Below are 20,801 nucleotides of genomic sequence, written 5' to 3' on the forward strand. Positions count from 1 at the left end.
TCACTGCTGCAGACGAGCGTCAATCCGCAGACAGAAATGGATCAGCCCATTGAGGTCTGAGGGAATATCAACACGGGCCAGCTCATCCAACATCTCCTCCAACAATCCATCCTGGAAAGCGTCCATGAGTGCAGCCTCATTCCAGGCTGAATCTTGGCTAAGCAGCTGAAAATTGCTGATATATCCCTGTAGGGGGCGTCAACCTTGTCTCAGAGCTTTCAGGCATCAGGTAGCAGTCTGCGTCTTTATGGGGTCCTCATACATCAGATGCATATGATTACAAAACTCCACAAAGTTGTCCAACAATGGACTTGGTTGGGCTAGCAGGGGTGTGCCCCAATGAGCTGCATCACCAGAGAGAAAGCTTAACACAAACCCCACCTTATCCCGGTCAGTGGGGAAATCAGCTGCTGTCATGCTGATAAATAGCTGGCATTGTCCCAGGAAAGCAGGAAACATGTCTGGATTGCCATCAAATTTATCTGGCATTGCAACTTGGCATTTTCTCCTGGGTGGTGGTGGTAGTGGTGGTGCAGCATGGACCTGTGCTTGTAATTGAGCCACCTGAGCTGCCAACAAAGTGAGTTCCTGGGTGAGCTGGGCATTCTCAGCACGTAGCTGCTCCATAATAGTAAGGGGTGTGAGGCTGAAGGCAAACTGTTCTGTTCCAGCCTACGACCGGCCCTGTTTGAATGTCAGGGACAACTCCTTTTTATAGTCAACAGGCTGGAAGAAAACTCAACCAAATTTATTTACAAAGAAATCAAAAGTTCAAACAAGAGTTAAACCAAAAGTTCAAACAAGAGTTAAACAGGAATAACAGACCAGGACTCTAGCAGAAGATCTTCAAACAGTTGCCTTCAGCAACCAGCATCTCCCACACCTTCCCCTTTTATCAGCAGTCCCAAAGCGTGGCTTCTCATTGCCTTCTCCTCCTCTCACCGAGTTGCCTCATTGCCTTTCTCTGTTCTGCTCTGCTGGATTGCCTCCGGCTCCTAGCGTCCCTGAATAGATCCAGCTGTGAATCATCTACGTCCAATACCTCGTGCTCACACGGCTGAGTCTGATGAGGAACATGACAGGAGGGACCAGGCTGAGAGTCCTGCAGTGCATCAGAGCCTCCCTCTGACACCAAAGGCTCTCCAAACCCCTCCTCCTCCTCCTCTTCAGAATCATCAGACTCAGCTGCTGGTACCACAGGCTGACGCTGAATCACAACAGGTGCCATAAGAAAGGGGAGGGGGAGCACGTATGAATGTGTATAGAGCACAGTACTCTAACCTTTGCTGCTGCTTTCACTTTGATGTATTCACATGGGAATTAAGGAGGGGAAAATACCTTTGGGGCCATCTGGTTTCACAGATGCCTGAGAAGCCAGATGATTATCACCTTTTTGGCCAGAAGTTCTCATAACCACTTCACACCAGTGGATTAGCTCCTGGTGGACTGGGGCTTTTGGGTGAAGCTGACAAAACTGTACTTTTAGCTTAATGCTTTGCACAGGAATTTTAGATTTTGCTTTTTTACTCTGCAATCACTTTCTCTCAGTAAAAAATCCACTTTGAAACAATGCTTGTTTCCTGACTATGTTTTCCTGGGGAAATAGCTGAGGCAGGTCCTTACCTGGGCTTTTTTTGTCATAGAACGCTCAGAACGGAGTTCCGGCACCTTTTTTGGATGGAACCTTGTAGGGTAGGCAAGGCAGGTTGTATGACATGTGTGAGTTCTGGCACCTTTTTCTTTTACAAAAAAAGCACTGGTCCTTACACTTTCCCTCATTCTATCTTCTCTATGCCCTTTCCTTCCCCTTTTTACATTGATTTATTTCTATTTGTATTTTATATTAAGAAAACAAAGCTTATAGTAATAATGTGTTTTAAGAGCCGTGGTGGCCCAGTGATTAGAATGCAGTACTGCAGGCTACAGTACACCTGCTGACTGCCACCTACCAGCAGTTCGGCAGTTCAATTCTCACTGGCTCAAGGTTGACTCAGCCTTCCATCCTTCTGAGGTTGGTAAAATGAGGACCCAGATTGTTGGGGGCAATATGCTGACTCTATAAACTGCCTAGTGAGGGCTGTAAAGCACTGTGAAGTGGTATATAAGTCTAAGTGCTATTGCTATGCTATTAAAAGAATTTATTTAAGAACAGTTACATCTGTATTATATATCTTCAGTCCTATATTATGATGCTATACAACTTGATCTCTTGTTATCTTCCTGACAAAATGCACCAAGAGATCTTTTTTATTCTTTTATTCTCTTGTAAATATTTATTTATTTATTTTTCATGCTTCTTAACCACCGATCTCCCTCTTCCTCCCAATCCAAGTTTTAATTTTGTAAAGCTTTAATAACCTTTTAAAATATCTTCCTCAAAATCCTCTGAAATTGCTCTAAATCTCAAACAAATTTCCCTCTTTCAATTCCAAGTAATTGGTGCCAAATTATCTAATTCTATTTCCAGTTTTCTATAACTTCCTTCTTTCCAGAACTTCCATTGTCATTAATTTGTTATATGTCTCTAAACAATTACAGAGCTTCTTCTTGACTTCTTTAATCTCCTGTGTCATATTTACATCTTTTTGATACATTCTTTTTTTGAAGATGTTAATTTAGTAGCCAGTTATTTAATTAATTTAGTATCAAGTGATTCAGCTTATTGCCCAATTCTCAATTTTCTGAAGTAAATCTGGTGTAATTCCCCACTCTGCATATTGCTCTAATGATCCTCTCCTCCCTGAGCTACTTTTGCTGCCTTTTCCAGTGGTTGCCATTGTAAAATTGTAATCCAAAAATGAAAGTGTCTTGATTACAAAGGCAAATATCTCCTTTTTCCCCCCTGTTTTGTCTTTTGGTGTCATTAATCCTTTTATCTCAAATGCACTTTATAGTTACACTCAGCTTCACAGTCTGGGTCATCTTTTGTTCTGAAAAATCCACCAAAAATCCACTCTTTAATTTGTAAATAAAAACAAAAAACAGCCTGGGGGAAGAATTTTGGTTATGCACTTCCACTTGAGAAATGGGAAGAGATTTGGTGGACTAATATGAGGCTGGTGGTTTCCACGTCATACAAGGAGAACATATACAAAATGCCTCATAGATGGCATCTCCCTCTGGCTAGACTTTCCAAAATGTTCCCCGGATTGTCGGCCGATTGTTGGAAGTGTGGTAAAGGGATTGGCACATACTATCACTTATGGTGGACATGTCCGAAAGTGGTTAGATATTTTTTTTATTTTTTTTTATTTAAAAAGTTTTACAATACATTTTGACTTTAATCCCCCCTCCCCCACCCCTATCTAACCCTCCCTATCCCTCTCCCCCATTCCCTCCTCCCCCCCCCGACTTCCCAGAGCTAAATACAGGGTATAAAATCAAAAAACAAACATAAGCACCCCTATGTTATCAACAATAAACTATTAATTCTATCTCCCTCTAGCTCATATAAAATGAATACAAACAATATTAATATTACAAATAAAGTAAAAAAAAAAGAGGAAAACAAAAAAAGAGCTTTACTCAGAATAGATTTTCTTAATCCCAGTCTCTTGCATGTATCATGCCAAATGTCTCGCAGTTCCAAATCATCCTTGAGTTCAAATAAAAAGAGTAAAAAAAAAGGTTTAAGCAGTCTGTAAGACAACTTGTTGTTAATTAGGAGCTTGCATACCCATTCTTAGTTCAACACATACTTTTAGTCCATAACCCTAATATACTTTTCTAACAAGCAAATAACATCAATCTTAAATTGTATTAAATATTAAAAAAAAACTTTCTTTCTCCTCTATGGTAAATTTAATCCATTTACATTCTAATTTAAAAATTTAATCACCAATCTTGACGCTCCAAAGCTTTTGGAGCACGTCTGTCATGACCCCCAAAACTTCTTTGGACCGCGCCCCTCCCACAGCTTCACTGTAAGTACACTTTGGAGATTCCATAACTTTCTGCTGGTCTTGCTCTTGCTCTCGTCTCGCTCTTCTTAGGGCGGCACGCGTCATCCTCTGGCCTCCTGCAACAACCGATGAGACTGTATCTTGATCCCCTCCAACACCATTGTCCTCTATCTGTCTATCTGTAACATCTTGAAGCTTTCCCTCGCCGTATCCCTTTACAGCTTCCAAAAATGATAGGGGGGTTGCTTTTAACACATTGCTATAAAAATCACGTGCCTGGGCCACAGTAACCAGACGATGTCTTTTACCTTCGTGCGTCACCACCAGTCCAACTGGAATCTCCCATCTAAACTTAATATCACATTTCTTAAGTTCCTGTACTAGAAATGCAAAATCTTTCCTTCTCCTTAAAATCTTCGGAGGAATCTCTTTTAAAACCAAGACTTCTTGCTCAGCCACTACCAATTTAGTATCATAAGCAGCTTGAATGACTTCATCTCTAATTACTCTCTTTGTAAAATAGACCACCACATCTCTGGGTAACTTCCTCTGTCTTGCAATCCATGAATTTACACGAAAGATTTTGTCCATATTTCCCTCAATTTCAGATGCTGGCTGGCCCAATACCCCTTCCAGAGCCTCAGAAATCAGCTGCTTTAAATCTTCTTTACAATTCTCCTTTAAACCCCTGATTCTAATAGCATACTGCATCTGATGATACTGAACAAGGCTCAATTCTCCGTCCATTTTATCCCTTATATTTTCATTTTCTAATACCTTTGCTTCTAATATAGAGTTCTTTTGACTGAGATCCTTCACTTTTACATCCAGCTGTTGCACACATTCAGCTACAGATTCAATCATAGACAACATGTCCACCCTCATTGCTCTAAACTTCTCTTCCATCTTCTTCTCCAATTTCTCCATTTTCTCCTCCATTTTCTCCTCCAGCTTTTTCAACTTTTCATCCATCATGTCAGACATCAATTGTGAATGCTTTCCAAGAGCATCTTGTAAATCCTTAAGCGTCAATGCCGGAGGAGGTACAGGAGGAAGCAAAGCTTGCAATGAGGTCTGTTGCACCAGGGAAGACCCCGCACTCCGAAGAGCTTTAGAAGTTTTAGCCGCCATCTTCCCCCACTTTCACTTATTGCGCACTTTCACTTTAAAGCTATAAAATCCATTGAGCTAGAGAGTAAAGATAAGAGTCCACATCACCTTGACCTCCTGTACCGCTCTGCCTGCATCTTGATAATCAAAAGTATTTCCTTTTGGCAGGGGTGGTTGCTAACGCCTGGCTCTGCTCCATAAATCCCGGAGCAGGGGCGCTGCGTAGCTCGGAGCAACCCAGGCTTCGGGGGGGCTCAATCCTTCAGCCGCCCAAACTCTCAGCTCAGGCGGCCCCGGAGAGCTCAACCCCTACCTGGGGCCTCACCCCCTCCTCTTCTCCCGAGGAGGGGGCTTCAAATCCATCTAAACAGCTGATCGGCGCTGTTTACGATGGAAAAACACAGCTGCGGAGCAGGCAGCCCGAAAACGGCTGTCTTCGGCGTCGCGTCGCCACCGGAAGTGAAAGTGGTTAGATATTGGATGAGGATCCAAAAATAGATAGAGGAAATCACAGGGTGTTTAGTTGATCTTAAACCAGAGATGTATCTGCTTGGCTCCAGGCCTGGAAATATTAAGAAGGAAATATGGTATTTGGTTTTACATATCTTAACGGCAGCAAGGATGGGGTATGCTCAATTTTGGAAGGCAAATCATACCCCGCCAGATGAAGTTATAATTAGGAGAATACTTGATTGTGCAGAAGCAGACACATTGATCAAGAAGTTGAAAGGTAAAGAAGAGACACCAGCATTTCTATCATGGAATAAATGGTATATTTGGATGGATAAAAGATTAAAGAAATGAGGGTGGCTTGGAGGTTGGTCAAAAATGAAGTGATATAGTCTTTGTTAATGAATAAGCTTTGGAGTTGGATGGTTATAAGAGACTTAATGAGTGGAATATAATTGTTAGTTTAGAAGTAGATATAATGTGAAATTTTTGAAATGGTTTTCAATTTTTGATTTCTTCATTTTTTGTATATTGTAAATGTTTTTTTTGTCTTTGTTGGTGTATGGTATGTTTTTAACACGAAATGTAAATAAAGATTTATTTTTAAAAAAAAAAGCATTTCCATGAAGGTCTGCTTCATTTATCTATTTAATTCCAATTTATTCAAAAGCACTTTCACCAAAATAATCTTTTAAACAAAGACCTGTTCTCTTTATCCATTTTAAATTGTCTTAAATCCACTTGTTAAGCTGTTTGCCAAACATTTTTAAATCTTTAAAAGGTCTCCAGAAAGAATATTGATTCACAAAGTGGGATTTTCTTATGCTGCCTCTCAGACAATCTTTCTTTAGCTGTAAATTAATTACATCCAATAGTGTTTATAAAAATGCTTGTGGGAATCTTTTATCAATTTGGCTGCATCACGATTATGAATTTGATTGAATTCCCTCAACTCCAAGCCGTTCAAGACACAGAACCCTCAATACTTGCTTTCTAGTCTTGTCATTAGGAGCAGCTGTTGGGAGTACAAGTGAGCAATCTCACAATCTTACAATTTCTCCTTTATCTGGAAAGATAGCACCAGCCAGAATGTGCCGTCTGGCCATCAATCTCCATCACAATGCTGTCCCTGCAACTTCAGACATCTAGTCCACTACAAATCCTCACCCAGAAATACCAATAATCCTTCTTCCTGTAGAAACAACATTTGTGGAAAATTGGATAAAAAATGACTGGGTAACAATTAACATGAGAATCTCTGTGTTTTTGTTCTAGCAAGCATCATCTCAGTCAACTGGTCTCTGACTCAGATTCTGAAATGGACAGCACAGAGCAACTAGCCCTGGGTAGTACTGACACTCTTTCTAGTGGACATAATGCTGATCTAGAGGCTGCTAAGCGCCTTGCAAAAAGGCTATACAATTTGGATGGTTTCAAAAAGGCAGATGTAGCTCATCATCTGGGGAAGAAGTAAGTATGTGTAGGTATTCCGAAAAGTCTATTCATCCAGATTTTATTTTATTCACTCTATAAAGAAATATGGCTGCCTGGTGTGCTCCTTCATAGCTCTCTTCAGAGGAAGTGATTATGATTGCAGTAGATAAGCCACAGCCTTCATAATGGAAACAATGGAAGAAGCTTTTGTTTCATTTTACAAACATTCTTGGTAATGTTGTTGGTGTGGCCCGTATAGCTTACAAAGACAGGGTGGCTTATCCTCTTTTCTTTTCTAGCTTGGCAGCAATATTCCCAGAAGTGCAAATATACTATGATTGCTACAGTCTAGTTCAGACATGTCAAACACAAGGCCTGGGGGCCAGATCCGGCCCGCAAAGCCATCCTGGAAACAGTGAGGGAACGGCCCCCACTGCCATGGCCCTGGCCCAGAGACCCTCCTTCTGCCAGAGACCCTCAGATCTGTCCCACTCCTGCCCAGGCCCCCATAGGCACCCTAGATGTGAACGATGTAGAGCTGGCCATGCCCACCCAGTAGGCCATACGCACTTTAGCCCCACCCACCCAGTAGGCCATGCCCACCCGGGCCACACCCACCCAGCCCCCTGAGGGTAACCGCAATGCTGATGCAGCCCTCAATGAAATTGAGTTTGACACCCCTGGTCTAGTTGGATTAGAACACAGGATGGGGAAGAGTAGTGTAATTGAAAAATAACAAATCTGGGAGCTTTTCCTGTCCTTTAATATCTGCCATGATCTTCAGTTGTTAATCCATCTCATAATCTGTCTCATCTATAAAGAAGATGTTTCTTTCATTTCCAGTAATGATTTCAGTAAGACAGTGGCAGGGGAGTACCTCAAGTTCTTTGAATTCACTGGAATGACTCTGGACCAAGCTCTTAGGTAAGTGTCCAAGGAGGGACCTCTGAAGTCTTCAGAAAGATTGAGGTTCAGAGGCAAATTAAAGTAGCTGCAGCAGTCAATTATTTTCAAGATTAACTTTTATTCACTTTTATTTAGTAAGACTTATCAGATTTTATATATTTCTTTAGCCATAGTAGCTCACCAGAGTTTGCTTAATGTATTTGTGCTGCCTACAGTATGGCAGTCCTCAACTTACAATGGCAATTGAAAGTGGAATTGCCATCACTAAGTGATCCAATTTTAAAGTGCAACTTCATTGATTAGCAATGGCAATTCTTACAGTCCCAGTTGTTGTTAGGCAAGGCAACTTCCTGCTAGCTTCCCATAACCAATGTTGTTGGAGAAGTTGGCAGAAAGCTGAAAGTCCAGGCCCACAGGCAGGTAAGTAGCTGCTACTCGGTGGGGGAAAGAGCAAGGGGGTGTGCAGAAATGTGAGAGAGGAGTGGGGAGGGTACACAAGGGTGTGAGAGGGTGCATAAGAAGTGCTGCATGGGTTGGGGAGGGTATGCAGGGACACAAGTGGCTGGCACAACATAAGCATAAAGCACAAGCATAGCCCACATTGACTTTGAAGTGAAGCCAATAGGGAAGGTTGCAAATTGCAAATTGCGATCACATAATTGTGGGGCATTTGACAGCCAGCCAAATACCTAGCTTGTGATCAAGTGACCACAAGAATTCTCTGATGGCTAAACCTCTAAGGACCAGTGGGGATAGGATGTAAAGTGGCACACTTGACCTTGCTCATCTTGATGTCTCAATAGTTTTCAATACTATAAACCAGGGCTTTTCAACCTTTTCACCCATTTTACCACTTTTAGGATATGACAATATCCGAATACCACCAGTCACCTAGCAAGGTGTCAAAAACTTGATGACCAAAAAAAAGGAAAAAAGTGATAAAGTACATGTAGTCTTCGATTTACAACAGTTCACTTAAACTATGGTATTTTTCTAGCCAATGTCAGTGGTTGGGGGTATGCAGCTTCATGTTGCATTGGTCCTCCTCCTTCCTCTGAGTCTGGTTCCAGCCAGTGTTGATAGGACAGGGGAGGCCCAGCCACCTCATTCTGTGAAGTGCTATAGGACTCAGTGCTCTCTCCTCTCCTGTTTAACATTTACATGGAGAAAGGGCTTGCAAATATGCTCTCTGTTCCAAGGTAAAATATGTTCATTTATGTAAACCTTTTTCCACATTTTTGTTTAAAAAGGATCTTACAGATCAGTTTCAAAAACAAGATACAAAGTATTTCTCTATTTTATTTACTTTCATTTTCATTCAATTTCTATAGTCACTTAACTCAGCCAAGTCACTCTTTAGTACTTTAGTGCCAATGCCCTTTACAAAAGAAATAGGTATGATAAATACAGAGCAGGTACTGGGATTCTTTCTCTTTACGGCTGAATCACATGATTCAGGAGGGAGCAGGGAGCTTCAAATAGAATAGCAGCTTGTTTACTCCCTTTCCCATAAATGGGCAGAAGGTTTATTTCCCATTTGTTTGGGGTTTTTTCTTTTGTTTTCGTTCTTTCTTGGGTGGATATGGCCAATTTTCATACTTAATCTTTCCTTGCCAGCTTCTCCTTACCACATGCCAAATTTGATTCTGTTTTTAGAGTGTGGTTCTGCTGACTGTCTACTTTTACATAATTTATTTCTAACATTCCATTGGGCTAGAAAAAAATAAAAGGGATGGAACAGAAATAAATTCTCAATATTACAAGATTCTTACAACAACCAGCAGGGTTGGGAAAAGTTCAGGAACAATTTATTATTATTCCAGAATCATATTTTACAATGAATATCCTGATTCTAGACCTTTGTGTCTCTGCTTCAGTGAATCTCTACTACATTCCTGGCATGGTGAGATTGCACAGCTTGTTGGTGGCTGTGCTAGAGTGTTTTGGAATTGCAATCTTTGGCCAGGAGCCGTTGCTATGGTATTGACAGAACTGCTGGGGAACTAAGATGGGAAAGCTTCACTGTCCAGAATGAAAGCACAAAGTCCTAGAGCAGTGGCTATTATACCTGAGAAATATCCATGTCTTCCTTTTCTCTTCAGATCTTTTCTGAAGGAGCTGGCCCTCATGGGAGAAACTCAAGAACGGGAGCGGACCCTAGCACATTTTTCACAACGATATTATGCATGCAATCCCAAAGCCATTCCTTCTGAAGGTGAGATAAAATAAATTTAAAACATAAGATAAGACTAGAAAAGACCTTTCAGCTTATTTGTAAGACCCTCTACTTTACATGGTTGCTTTTTATTATTGCTTTTGTCATGGAAAAACCCAATGAAAAAAACAAGAGACAGCAACACAAAACAATGATTCTTATTTTAAGATTCAGAGGTTTATTTTGCTAATAATTTGGAACATAGCAAACATAATAACACAACATCACTTACATTAGTAACCCATTACAATGAGGCCCAGCAAGGATAGCTATAGGCCAATGGCAAATCAATCTGGTCCAGTCCCAACTCTATATATCCTTTCCCGTCCTAAGACTGTAGATCAGGGGTCTTCAAACTTGGCCCTTTTCTGACTTGTGGACTTCAACTCCCAGAATTTCTCAGCCAGGCATGCCTGGGGTGTGCCTGGCTGAGGAATTCTGGCAGTTGAAGTCCACAAGTCATAAAAAGGCCAAATTTGCTATAGACAGATGGTCAGCAATCTTACACTTTCTGCTGACATTTTGCTGATCCTTTGCTGAACATAACTTTCCACATACTCATGTACGTTGAAACCCAAATCTGTCAACTACTTTCAGTTCCCTATTTCCTACTGTTCCAGTGCTTATGTTCTAAATATATTTGAAACAAGCAAGCTTGGCAAAATCATATTAAGTACAATTGCAAACTGCAAAATTAAGCATAGCACAGACTTGGTTCAATACTTTTTCCATGAGGCCTGATTTAATTCACCTGGGCCTAAACATTGCATAAAAGAACAATAACCAATATTTTCATCTTTCACACTTGGTTTGTGTGCTCATTTTTTGGGGACTGCCATTCTGGTGGAAGGCGGGCTGGTTGCCGAGGAATGTATTTGTTTTGCTCTGCTCTGACCTCTGAGAAGATGTCTCCCTCTCTGAGAAAGAAATGTGGCCTGAAGACATCTGCCTTATCTTCAGACAATGGAGCCTGAGACCATTGGGAAATGAAACTGAGAGAGACTTGAGATGGGTGCTAAATCACCAGGTTCTCAAAACAACATAGTACCTATGGATTGGCTGGATTTCAACCAGATGATTGGACACTGGAGGCAGGAGTTTTGCTTGGGCATTATGATGTAACCTTTCATACACAAATTGTTCAGATCTTGCTTTGCTCTACTGCTATCACTAACTCTCAATAAAAGTTCCTTTTGAAACAATGCCTGTTACAAGAGTTCTACTTTCTTGGGAAATCTAGTTGAGGCAGATCCTTACATAAAGCAGGTTCTGCAATAATGCTCAACCCAGAGAAGCAGCTGCCCTACCATGGAGGGCCATGCATGAGATGTCTCTGCAAGGCAGCGAAATGGGAGAAGTCATGACTGAAGATTGGAGCAAGTTGGCTACAAAGGCCTATCCCAAGGAAGGCACCTCCAGTTGGCTGGAGGGAGCCACTGCCTTAGAAGATTCCAAAAAACTGAGATGGTCGCTCAGTGTCGGGAAGAAAAAAAAACTGGGAAGAAAGAACCCAAAGGGTGACTCTCACCTGAGGAGGGCAGAAAAAGGCTCGGAAGAAAAAGGTGGAGCTGACATCCAATGAGGAAGAGATGGACAAGCTGCTGGATCAGATGGAGGGGATCCTGAAGCAAGCCATGCAGTACATGGTGGAAGTTTTCAAGGACCTAAAAGCTAAATCCCTGAGCTGTCCAGAGAAAGAGGAAGAATTAGCTGAGGAAGCTGGGTGTGGAGATGGAGAAACCATGATCACTGAGAGCATAGGGGGAGGAATGGGATTGTCAAGGTAAAAATCACCTTTGTAGAGGGCGACGGACCGTGCTTCAGAGAATGCATGATACACTTGCAGGAAGGCAAGAAAAACACGACGCATAATCTTACTAAATACCTTTTACTTACAAAAATATAAAAACTAAATATATATTATACAGAGCTAGCTGGGCTACATCCTAACGTAACAGACAGTAACAGCAAAGTGAAGAAAACAATACAGATAACAACCCAGAACTTTCTCTAGACATGCGCACTAAACAGACTGAAACCATAACATAGCTAGTCATATGGGATTCACTATGGTTACCAGATAAGTTATCACAACAGGTGCAGAGAGCAGGGGAAAATGTACAGTTAGAAATGAACTTTCTGACGAACATAAAAAACGTGCAGTGACATTCCCCTTCTTTCGTCAGCAAAGTGAAGACTCAAGTAAGGCACATCTTCTCACGCAGATACTCATGCTGGGCTGTAGGAAGTGGTTTGTTCAGCATGTCAGCAATTTGATCACGTGTAGGCACATACTGTAATGACACAAAACCTTGTTTCACCAGTTGCCTTATGTTTTGATGTCGGATGTCAATGTGTCTGGACCTTGAACCTGTAAAACGTGTTTCAGAAATATAAACCACAGATTCATTATCTTCCATCACTGTAATCGGTCGAATCGGATGTGTCCAGATATCTGTGACTAAAGCATCAAACCAGGTTAAAGAATTGCATGCATCAGACACACAAGCATACTCAGCTTCTGTAGAGGAACAAGAAACAAAATTCTGTTTACGCACATGCCAGTAAACAGGACATCCATTTAAAAACATCATGTAACCTGATGTACTTTTCCGTGACTTCTTATCACTCGCCCAATCTGAATCTGCAAAACAACATAACTCTGCATAGTCAGTATGTGTGGGTTCCAACAACAACTTCATGTCTTTGGTGTGTTTTAGATACCTCAATAACTTTTTAACACATGTCCAATGAAACTGTTTTGCCTTGCCTACGTGTCGTGATAAAAGATTAACACTAAGTGCAATGTCGGGTCTAGTCCAACTACTAGGAATTTCAATTGGTTCATGACAGCACTGAAGATCGACTGGCAGACTGGAAAGCTCGGGACCTCATAAAAACAGTGAAGCAAGGGCAACACCCAGTGGCTGAATATAGGGAAGAATTCTGCAATTTAGCATGCTGCCTCAGCTGGCCCGAAGACATCCTGATGAGCTGTTTACAAGACAGGCTAAATGATGACCTGTACAATGCTTGCATGGCCTGTGGGGCACCGGCATGTCTACAGGACTGGTGTATCCTAGCAAAGAAGTGGAGATTGACCAGGTCCAGAACCAGTACCACCCCAGGAAACCAGGGAAAAGAAATCAACCTGAAAGAAAAGGAGAAGCAAGTAAACCCTCCATGAACCAGCCATGATCCACTGCCTGCTTCAGAGTGGCAAAGAAGGCCATCGTGCCATAGAATGCCACAGTAAGGCTCCAGCCTGCAAGGCAGATTGCAACTCAGGGAAAAACGAACCAGCCCACTCAGCGCTCAAAAGACACGGCCCTGAAAACCTCCAAGGTCATAGAACCTCCCCGAGCACCAAAGGCAGAGGGTAGAGCTCCAACCCCATCTGATGATGAGTCAGGAATGTCAGGGAGTGACTACGATGATGATCTCTTGATAAGTGGGCCAATCAACCCCATAACCATGCCCATAGAACTGTCAATCCTGGGCACAGGTAGGAGAACAGCTTACATGGCATTGTTGGACTTGGCCTGCACCCGGTGCCTAATAAGCCCACACCTAGTTAGAAAACTGGGGATTCCCTCAAAGCAGGGATGTCAAACTGCCGGCTCATGGGCTGGAAGCGTCACTAGGAAACTGCACCCACCCCATTGCCGGCAATGGGGGGAAAGCTCTGATATGTCACACGACATCATGTGACATCATGAGTTTGACATGTGTGCTTTAAAGAGACTCAAAGACCCAATCACTTTTTGTTAGCTTGATGGGTTTGTGGCAGGGGGCATCCCAGCAAACTTTGGCATTGAGGCCCTAACCATGGGAAGCCACTCAAAGACTTTAGCGCAATATTGGAAGAAGGAGGAACTGCCTACTATAGAAGAGTGGACTTTAAAAGTTTCAAACCTGGCGGAAATGGCAAAGATTTCAGCATATTTGAAAGAACAATCGCAACAGAGATATATTGTGGAATGGAGAAGTTGGATTGATTATATTCAGAATAAACATGGGACTAAAAAGTTTCATTTAGCATTTGAATAAGTATTAGTATTAGTATGGTGTATTATTAGTTAGTTATTATTATTTAGTTATTTAGTTATGTTTAAGAGGAGTTAAAGTGTGATAGAATTTAAAGTGTCTTTTTAGTTAGTTAGCATATTTTAGCTTAGGTTGGTAAAGGCTAATACCCTGTATTCAGCTCTGGGAAGTCGGGGGGGGGGAGGGGGAGGGAGGGGAAATGGGGGGGATGTTTTCAAAATGTATTTTAAAACTTTTCAATAAAAAAAAACTTTAGCTTTCATTGTGGCTCCCAGCATAGAGTGACCTCTCGTTCTGGGGCTGACCTGGCTAAAGAAGTGGAATCCCCTAATTGATTGGAGGGAGGGATGATTACAGTTCCCAAAGAAGAGAACCCTTTCATGAAACGTGCGATTTTAGAGAGCTCAAAGTGAGAACTGGCTTCCATGCTGAGTGAGCAAGAGCTGCAAAGCATCCCAAGAGAATACCATGATCTAGCTGAGGTTTTCAGTGAGAAGAGGTCATATGAGCTCTTTCCTCACCGACCTACAGACTGTGTGATTGAGATTCTTCCAGGGGCTAAGCTACCAAAACCAAAGCTATACTCTATGACCCCCAGAGACTAGATGAATTATAAAAGTTCATTGACAGAAATTTAGCCTGGGGGTTCATTCAACCAGCCAGACCCTGGGTGGCAGCTCCTGTTCTTTTCTGAGAGAAAAAGGACAGGTCTCTTTATCTCTGTGTGGATTATAGATCCTTGAATGCAGTGTCTGTGGAGAATGTGTACCCCCTGCCCCTCATGAGGGACATGCTACCTCATTTGTTGAAGGGAAAAAAATTCAAAGTTAGATCTGCAGGAGGCATACTATCATATCAGGATCAAGGAGGGAAACAAATGGAAAATGGTTTCAACTGCCCCCCTGGGGTGCTTCCAATTCAGGGTGCTCCCCTTTGGATTACAGGGACCCCCAGCAGTGTTCATGCAGCTGATCAATGAAGCACCTATATAAAGGCATTTTGGTGTATTTGGACAATATCCTAATCTACACTGAGACCAAAGCAGAGCATGTGCTCCGCTCTGCCAAATTATATGCTAAACTTTCAAAGTGTGAATTCCACCAAGATAGAATTGACTATTTGGGCTACTGCATTTTGCATGAGGGGATGGAGATGGACCCAGAAAAGGTGCAGGCTGTCCTGGAGTGGGCTTCTCCCTGCACCAGAAAGCAGTTGCAGAGCTTTCTGAGATTTGCTAACTTCTACATGCAGTTTAACCCCTCATTTGCGCAAATTGCACTCCCCATTACAAATCTGTTCAAAATGAAGAGAGAACAAATCAAAACTTAGCCAGCCATTAAAATGGACTGTGGAATGCCAATCCATGCTCAAAAAACTTAAGAGACGTTTTTGTGTGGAACCAGTGCTGAAGCATCCAGACCAGGAAAAACTCTTCGTAATTCAAGTCAATGCTAGTGATGTAGCAGTAGGTGCATTACTGCTTCAAAAGAACCAGGAAGGTCAGTTGCAGCCCTGTGCTTACACATCCAAAAAATTGACTGAAACTGAACAATGATGGGTTGCTTGGGAGAAGGAAGCTTATGCAGTGAAGTGGGCCCTCCTTACTTGGAGACACTTTTTGAAAGGGAGTAAAATCCCCTCCCAGGTTTGAACTGAGGCATTAAACCCCCCAGAAAGCTTCTCCAAAACAAGCATGATGGGCCCAGCATCTCCACCAGTTTAACTTCTCTATTTGCCAGGGGGGGGAAATTCCTCACAGGCGCCTTGTCACGAATGCCACAATATAACAGTGTAGAGTGGGGGTGGTTAAGCCTTTGTTTTCCCTGCAACAATTAGGGCCCCAGTTGCTGCCAGGGTGCAGACAAAAGGCGCCCTGCTATTGGACAATGCAGTGGTAGTCAAATTTCAAAGAGCACTGGAGAAAGACAAGTGGTTTTGGAATGATGGAAACCTGTATTCCATGAAGGACGGGTTGGCCTGGGTTGGCAGAAAGTTTTCAGCCCAGAGGCTGAAAATTATGCAGTCCTGTCATGACTCAAAGTTAGCAGGACATTTTGGGTTTGTAAAAACCCTTCACCTGCTTAAAAGACAATTCTGGTGGCCCTCTCTAAAGAAAGACATTGAAAGTTATGTGGCCAGCTGTCCTACTTGTGCAGTAGCTAAACCAAGGCAAGGAAAAATGCCTGGGCTCCTACAGCCAGTAGTGAGCCCTTCAGCACCCTGGACAGAGATCTGTATGGGTTTTATTGTGGAGTTATCTGAAAGAGTGGGAAATACTGTCATTTGGATGGTTACCTATTTATTTTCAAAACAGGCCCATTTCAACCCTTGTCAAAAGGTTCCGACCGCTAAGACTTTAGCCAAAATATTTGTGCAGCATATTTATTGGTTGCATGGAGCCCTACAGCGTATCATCTCAGAAAAAGGTGTCCAGCTTACTTCTAAATTGTGGAGAACCTTTTTGGACCTTTTAAGTTCTGATCAAGAACTATCATCTAGTCATCATGCTCAAACAAATGGGACAGAATGAATGAAATCTGTTCTAGAACAGTACCTTTGCTGCTCTATTATCAACATGATAATTGGACTAATCTGCTACCGTTTGCTGAAGTGGCCTATAACAATGCAGTGTACTCCAGCACTGCTTTTACTCCCTTCCAAGTAGCTAATGGACAGACTTTCAACCTATGCCTGAATTGCCTGCTAACAAATCTGTCATTCCCTCTCTTAAGGACTGGATACATCAGTTACAGAACGTTTGGCCTGTTGTCTGGAAAACTCTAGATGAAGCTAGGGCAGCATATAAGGCTCAGGCAGATAAAAAACAAATGGAACCAAAACCTTTTCATGTGGGAGACCTTTCTACCAGGTTTTTACAATAATTTCAGCCCTCCTAAAAGCTAGGGATGAAATACATCAGGCCTTTCCCCGTTAAGCATGTAATAAATCCAGTCACAGTAGAACTAGAACTCCCTAAGAGTTTCCGACAAACCCACCCAGTTTTTCACTGCAGTTTGCTGAAATCTGAAATTACATATGCAATAAGGCCTGCCACCACTCCTCCTCCACCACCTATTATGGTGGAGGGTGAACAGCATTTTGAGATCAAGGATATTTTAGACTCTAGCAAGCATCATGGTTCTACTCAGTTGTCAGAATCCAGTTATATTTCATTTCTATCTATCTTCTCTGATTTAAAACCAGTCCTTACTATCTCCTGGATTCTTTCATACTAAAAAAAGGGGAGGGGGTATGCATGGGGTTTTTATTACTTTCACTTCCTGTATTCACTACAAAGTAATCTTTTGTTAATTTACTTGGGGTCTGCTAACCATAACAATGTGGCCATCAGCCTTTCATCCTATGCCCCTCTGAAGCTCTTCTCTTTACTGACAGTGAGGAAAAAGGGGAGGGAGAAAGATGCAACACCTGGAATCTGGGTAATAAGAGGATTGGATGATCGTGCCAATGGAGCCGGACTGATTTTATCTTTCCAAACGTTTACACCTAGAAATCTGCCAGTTTGAATTGCCCAGAACAACTGTGGGGTGGGGGGGCTGCTTGGGAACACTTTAAAACATTGAATGGTGGGGGGATCCCTCAGATCCTCTCTAGCATGCCTTCAGTCAATTTCTATTAATAAAAATTCCAGTTGGAAGAAACCATTTCCAAGAGTTCTGTTTTCTTAAGATGTAGATTGAAGTGGGTCCTTACATTAGACAGGATCTCCAATAATAGTCAACCTGGAAGGGAGAACCTTGCTGTGGGACTTTGCAAAAAATACAATGTCAGATGACGAGGCAGGAAAGGGAGAAACTCTCCCAGAGAGGGAGCCGTTTCCCCGACTGAAAGCCTGCCAGCTGTTGGGATTTGTTCTATTAGGGGCAGCATATGTCAGACCCCTCTACTTTACATGGTTGCTTTTTATTATTGCTTTGCTTGTGTACTCATTTTGGGGGGTTTGCCATTCTGGTGGGAGGGAGGCTGGTTGCTAGGGAATGTACTTGTCTTGCTCTTCTCTATCCTCTGGGAAGATATCTCCCTCCCTGAGAGAAGAATGTGGCCTGAAGACATCTGCTTTATCTCCAGACATTGGAGCCTTGGACCACTGGGAAATGAAACTGAGAGAGTCCTTGAGATGGGCGCTAAATCACCAGGTTCTCAAAAACACATAATACCTATGGATTGGCTGGATTTCAACTGGATGGTTGTACACTAGAGGGAGGAGCCTGGGCATTGTGATGTAACCTTTCATGTGTGAATTCTCCAGACCTTGCTTTGCTCTATTGCTATCACTAACTCTCAATAAAAGTTCCTTTTGAAACAATGCCTGTTTCAAGAGTTCTGCTTTCTTGGAAAATCTTGTTGAGGCTGATTCCTAGAATAGAATGGAATGGAGTGGAGTGGAGTAGAGTAGAGTAGAGTAGAGTAGGGTAGGGTAGGGTAGGGTAAAGTAGGGTAGGGTAGGGTAGGGTAGGGTAGGGTAGGGTAGGGTAGGGCATAGAATAGAGCTGGAAGGGATCTTGGAGGTCTTCTAGTCTAGCCCCCCATTGAAGCAGGAGAGCCTATACCATCTCAGACAAGTGACTCTCCAGTCTCTTTTTAAACACCTACAGTAATGGAGCACCCATGATTTCTGGGGGCAAGCTGTTCCACTGGTTGATTATCCTCACTGTTAGGAACTTTCTCCTTAATTCCAGGTTGCTTCTCTCTTTGGTCAGTTTCCAACCATTGTTTCTTGTCCTGCCTTCCAGTGCTTTTGAAAATAATTTGACCCCCTCTTCTTTGTGGCAGACCCTCAAATACTTGAATACCACTATCATGTCATCCCTGTTTCTTCTTTTCATTACACAAGCCAAACCCAAGTCCTGCAGCTGTTCTTCATATATTTTAGTCTCCAGGCCTTTGGTCATTTTAGTTGCTCTTCTCTGAACTTTTTCCAAAGACTCAATATCTTTTTTGTGGCATGGTGCCCAAAAGTGGTTGCAGTATTCCAAGTGTGCTCTCACTAGCGATACTAATACTTTGTGTGATCTTGTGTCTATGCTTCTATTTATTCAACCCAGGATTGTATTAGCTTTTTTGGCTGCTGCTGCACATTGTTGGCTCATAGTTAAGTGATCGTCCACTAGGACTCCAAGGTCCCTCTCACGGTTACGTTTTTAAGCCAGGTCTCACCTAATCTGTACTTATATCTTTGATTTTTTTCTGCCTTAAATGTAAAATTTTGCTTTTCTCCACATTAAATTTCATTTTGTTGGATAGGGCCAATTGTTCAAGCTGGTCAAGATCTTTTTGAATCCTGTGCTTGTCTTCTGGGGTGTTGGCTATTCCTGCCAGTTTAGTGTTCTTTGCAAATTTGATGAATTCCCCTTTTATTCCCTCATCTAAGTCATTGATAAAGATATTGAAGAGTGCTGAGCATAAGACAGAGCCTTGTGGTACCCCACTGCTTATTTCTTACCATGTGGATGTAGTACTATTGAGGACTACTCATTGAGTATGGTTTGTCAGCCAGCTACAAATTCATCTGGTGGTGATGTTGTCTATTCCACCTTTTTCTAGCTTACCAAGCAGTAGATTGTGATCTACTTTGTTGAATACCTTACTGAAATCTCAATATACTATGTCCAGTGTTTTGCTGGTCTGCTAATTTGGTCACTTTATCAAAGAATGAAAAAGGATTGGTTTGGCATGATCTGTTTTTAACAAACCAATGCTGGCTACCAGTTATAACTTTGTTTGCTTCTAGTTGTTTGAAGATCTGTTTTTTGATTATCTTTTCAGGATCTTCCCAGGTATTGATGCTAGACTGATTGGTGTGTAGGTTCCTGGGTCTGGTTTTTTTTTCCCTTTCTTGAAGAAGGGAACCACATCAGCCCTTTTCCAATCATCAGGTACTTCCCCGGTGCTCCAGGAGTTTTGAAAGATATAGTGACTTGACTTTTTTCTTATTATTAATATGTTAAAGAAACTTTTTTATTATTCTTGATTTCTGTTGCAAGTCTTTGTTCATTCTGAGCCTTTGCTTTTCTGATTTCATCTTTGCAAGTTCTGCTTGTCAGCTGATAATCAGCCTTAGTTATGTGTGCCTCTTTCAATTTTTTGTACTTGTCCTTTTTGTCTTTCAGTTTATCAGAGAGATTTTTGTGCAATCATGCTGGTTTCTTCTTGGATTTCTTGTTTTTCTTTTTCAGTGTGTAAACATCTTCTATTTAGTCAGACACTGTTCTACTGCTCTAGAGCGCTAGCATTCAGTCTCATAACCTATGTGTGCAACATTGGTTGAGGTGGAATAAAGCACTGCCAAGAATGGCTCCCCGTATGAGCTCAAGATGATTTCCCTGGTGGAACAGAGATCTGGATGGCCCCAACCCCAGCAGCTTTTTATAAAATGCTAAAATCAGTTATTTTTTCCTTGATGACTGGGCCAGAAAGTTAAATGGATCTCTTTTAGCAGAGTTATTGGAATAGATGCATGAGCTATCCCAGCCATATGTTTTAATTTGTACTGGTAATTTAGTTGTTGTTTGTTTTTAATTGGATGCTAGCAAACCAGAGTCAATTAGGCAGTCATACAAAATAAATAAATAGCAGACTGGAAGCCCATAAACAGAGGCATCAAATCAAAATCACATGAAATATTAATATTGCTTAGTAAGACCACACCTGGAATACCAGATCCAGTTTTGGTCACCCCATTACAAAAAAGATGTTCAGACTTTGGAAAAAGTGCA

General features: G+C 41.9%; 1 protein-coding gene across 1 annotated transcript in view; it reads left to right on the plus strand.

Moving 5' to 3' along the window:
- The window catches only part of PSD (pleckstrin and Sec7 domain containing), a gene marked incomplete at both ends in the record, with an annotated part of 218,634 nt that overhangs the window by 40,446 nt on the left and 157,387 nt on the right, over positions 1-20,801 (plus strand). Inside the window, 3 exons of the mRNA XM_081328613.1 lie at positions 6,738-6,932; positions 7,740-7,820; positions 9,905-10,017. Coding sequence (XP_081184739.1) covers positions 6,738-6,932; positions 7,740-7,820; positions 9,905-10,017 — 389 coding nt within the window. The remainder of the gene's footprint in view (positions 1-6,737; positions 6,933-7,739; positions 7,821-9,904; positions 10,018-20,801) is intronic.

The sequence above is a fragment of the Vipera berus genome (genome assembly GCF_964194415.1).
Source record: "Vipera berus genome assembly, chromosome: 5".
Classification (NCBI taxonomy): domain Eukaryota; kingdom Metazoa; phylum Chordata; class Lepidosauria; order Squamata; family Viperidae; genus Vipera; species Vipera berus.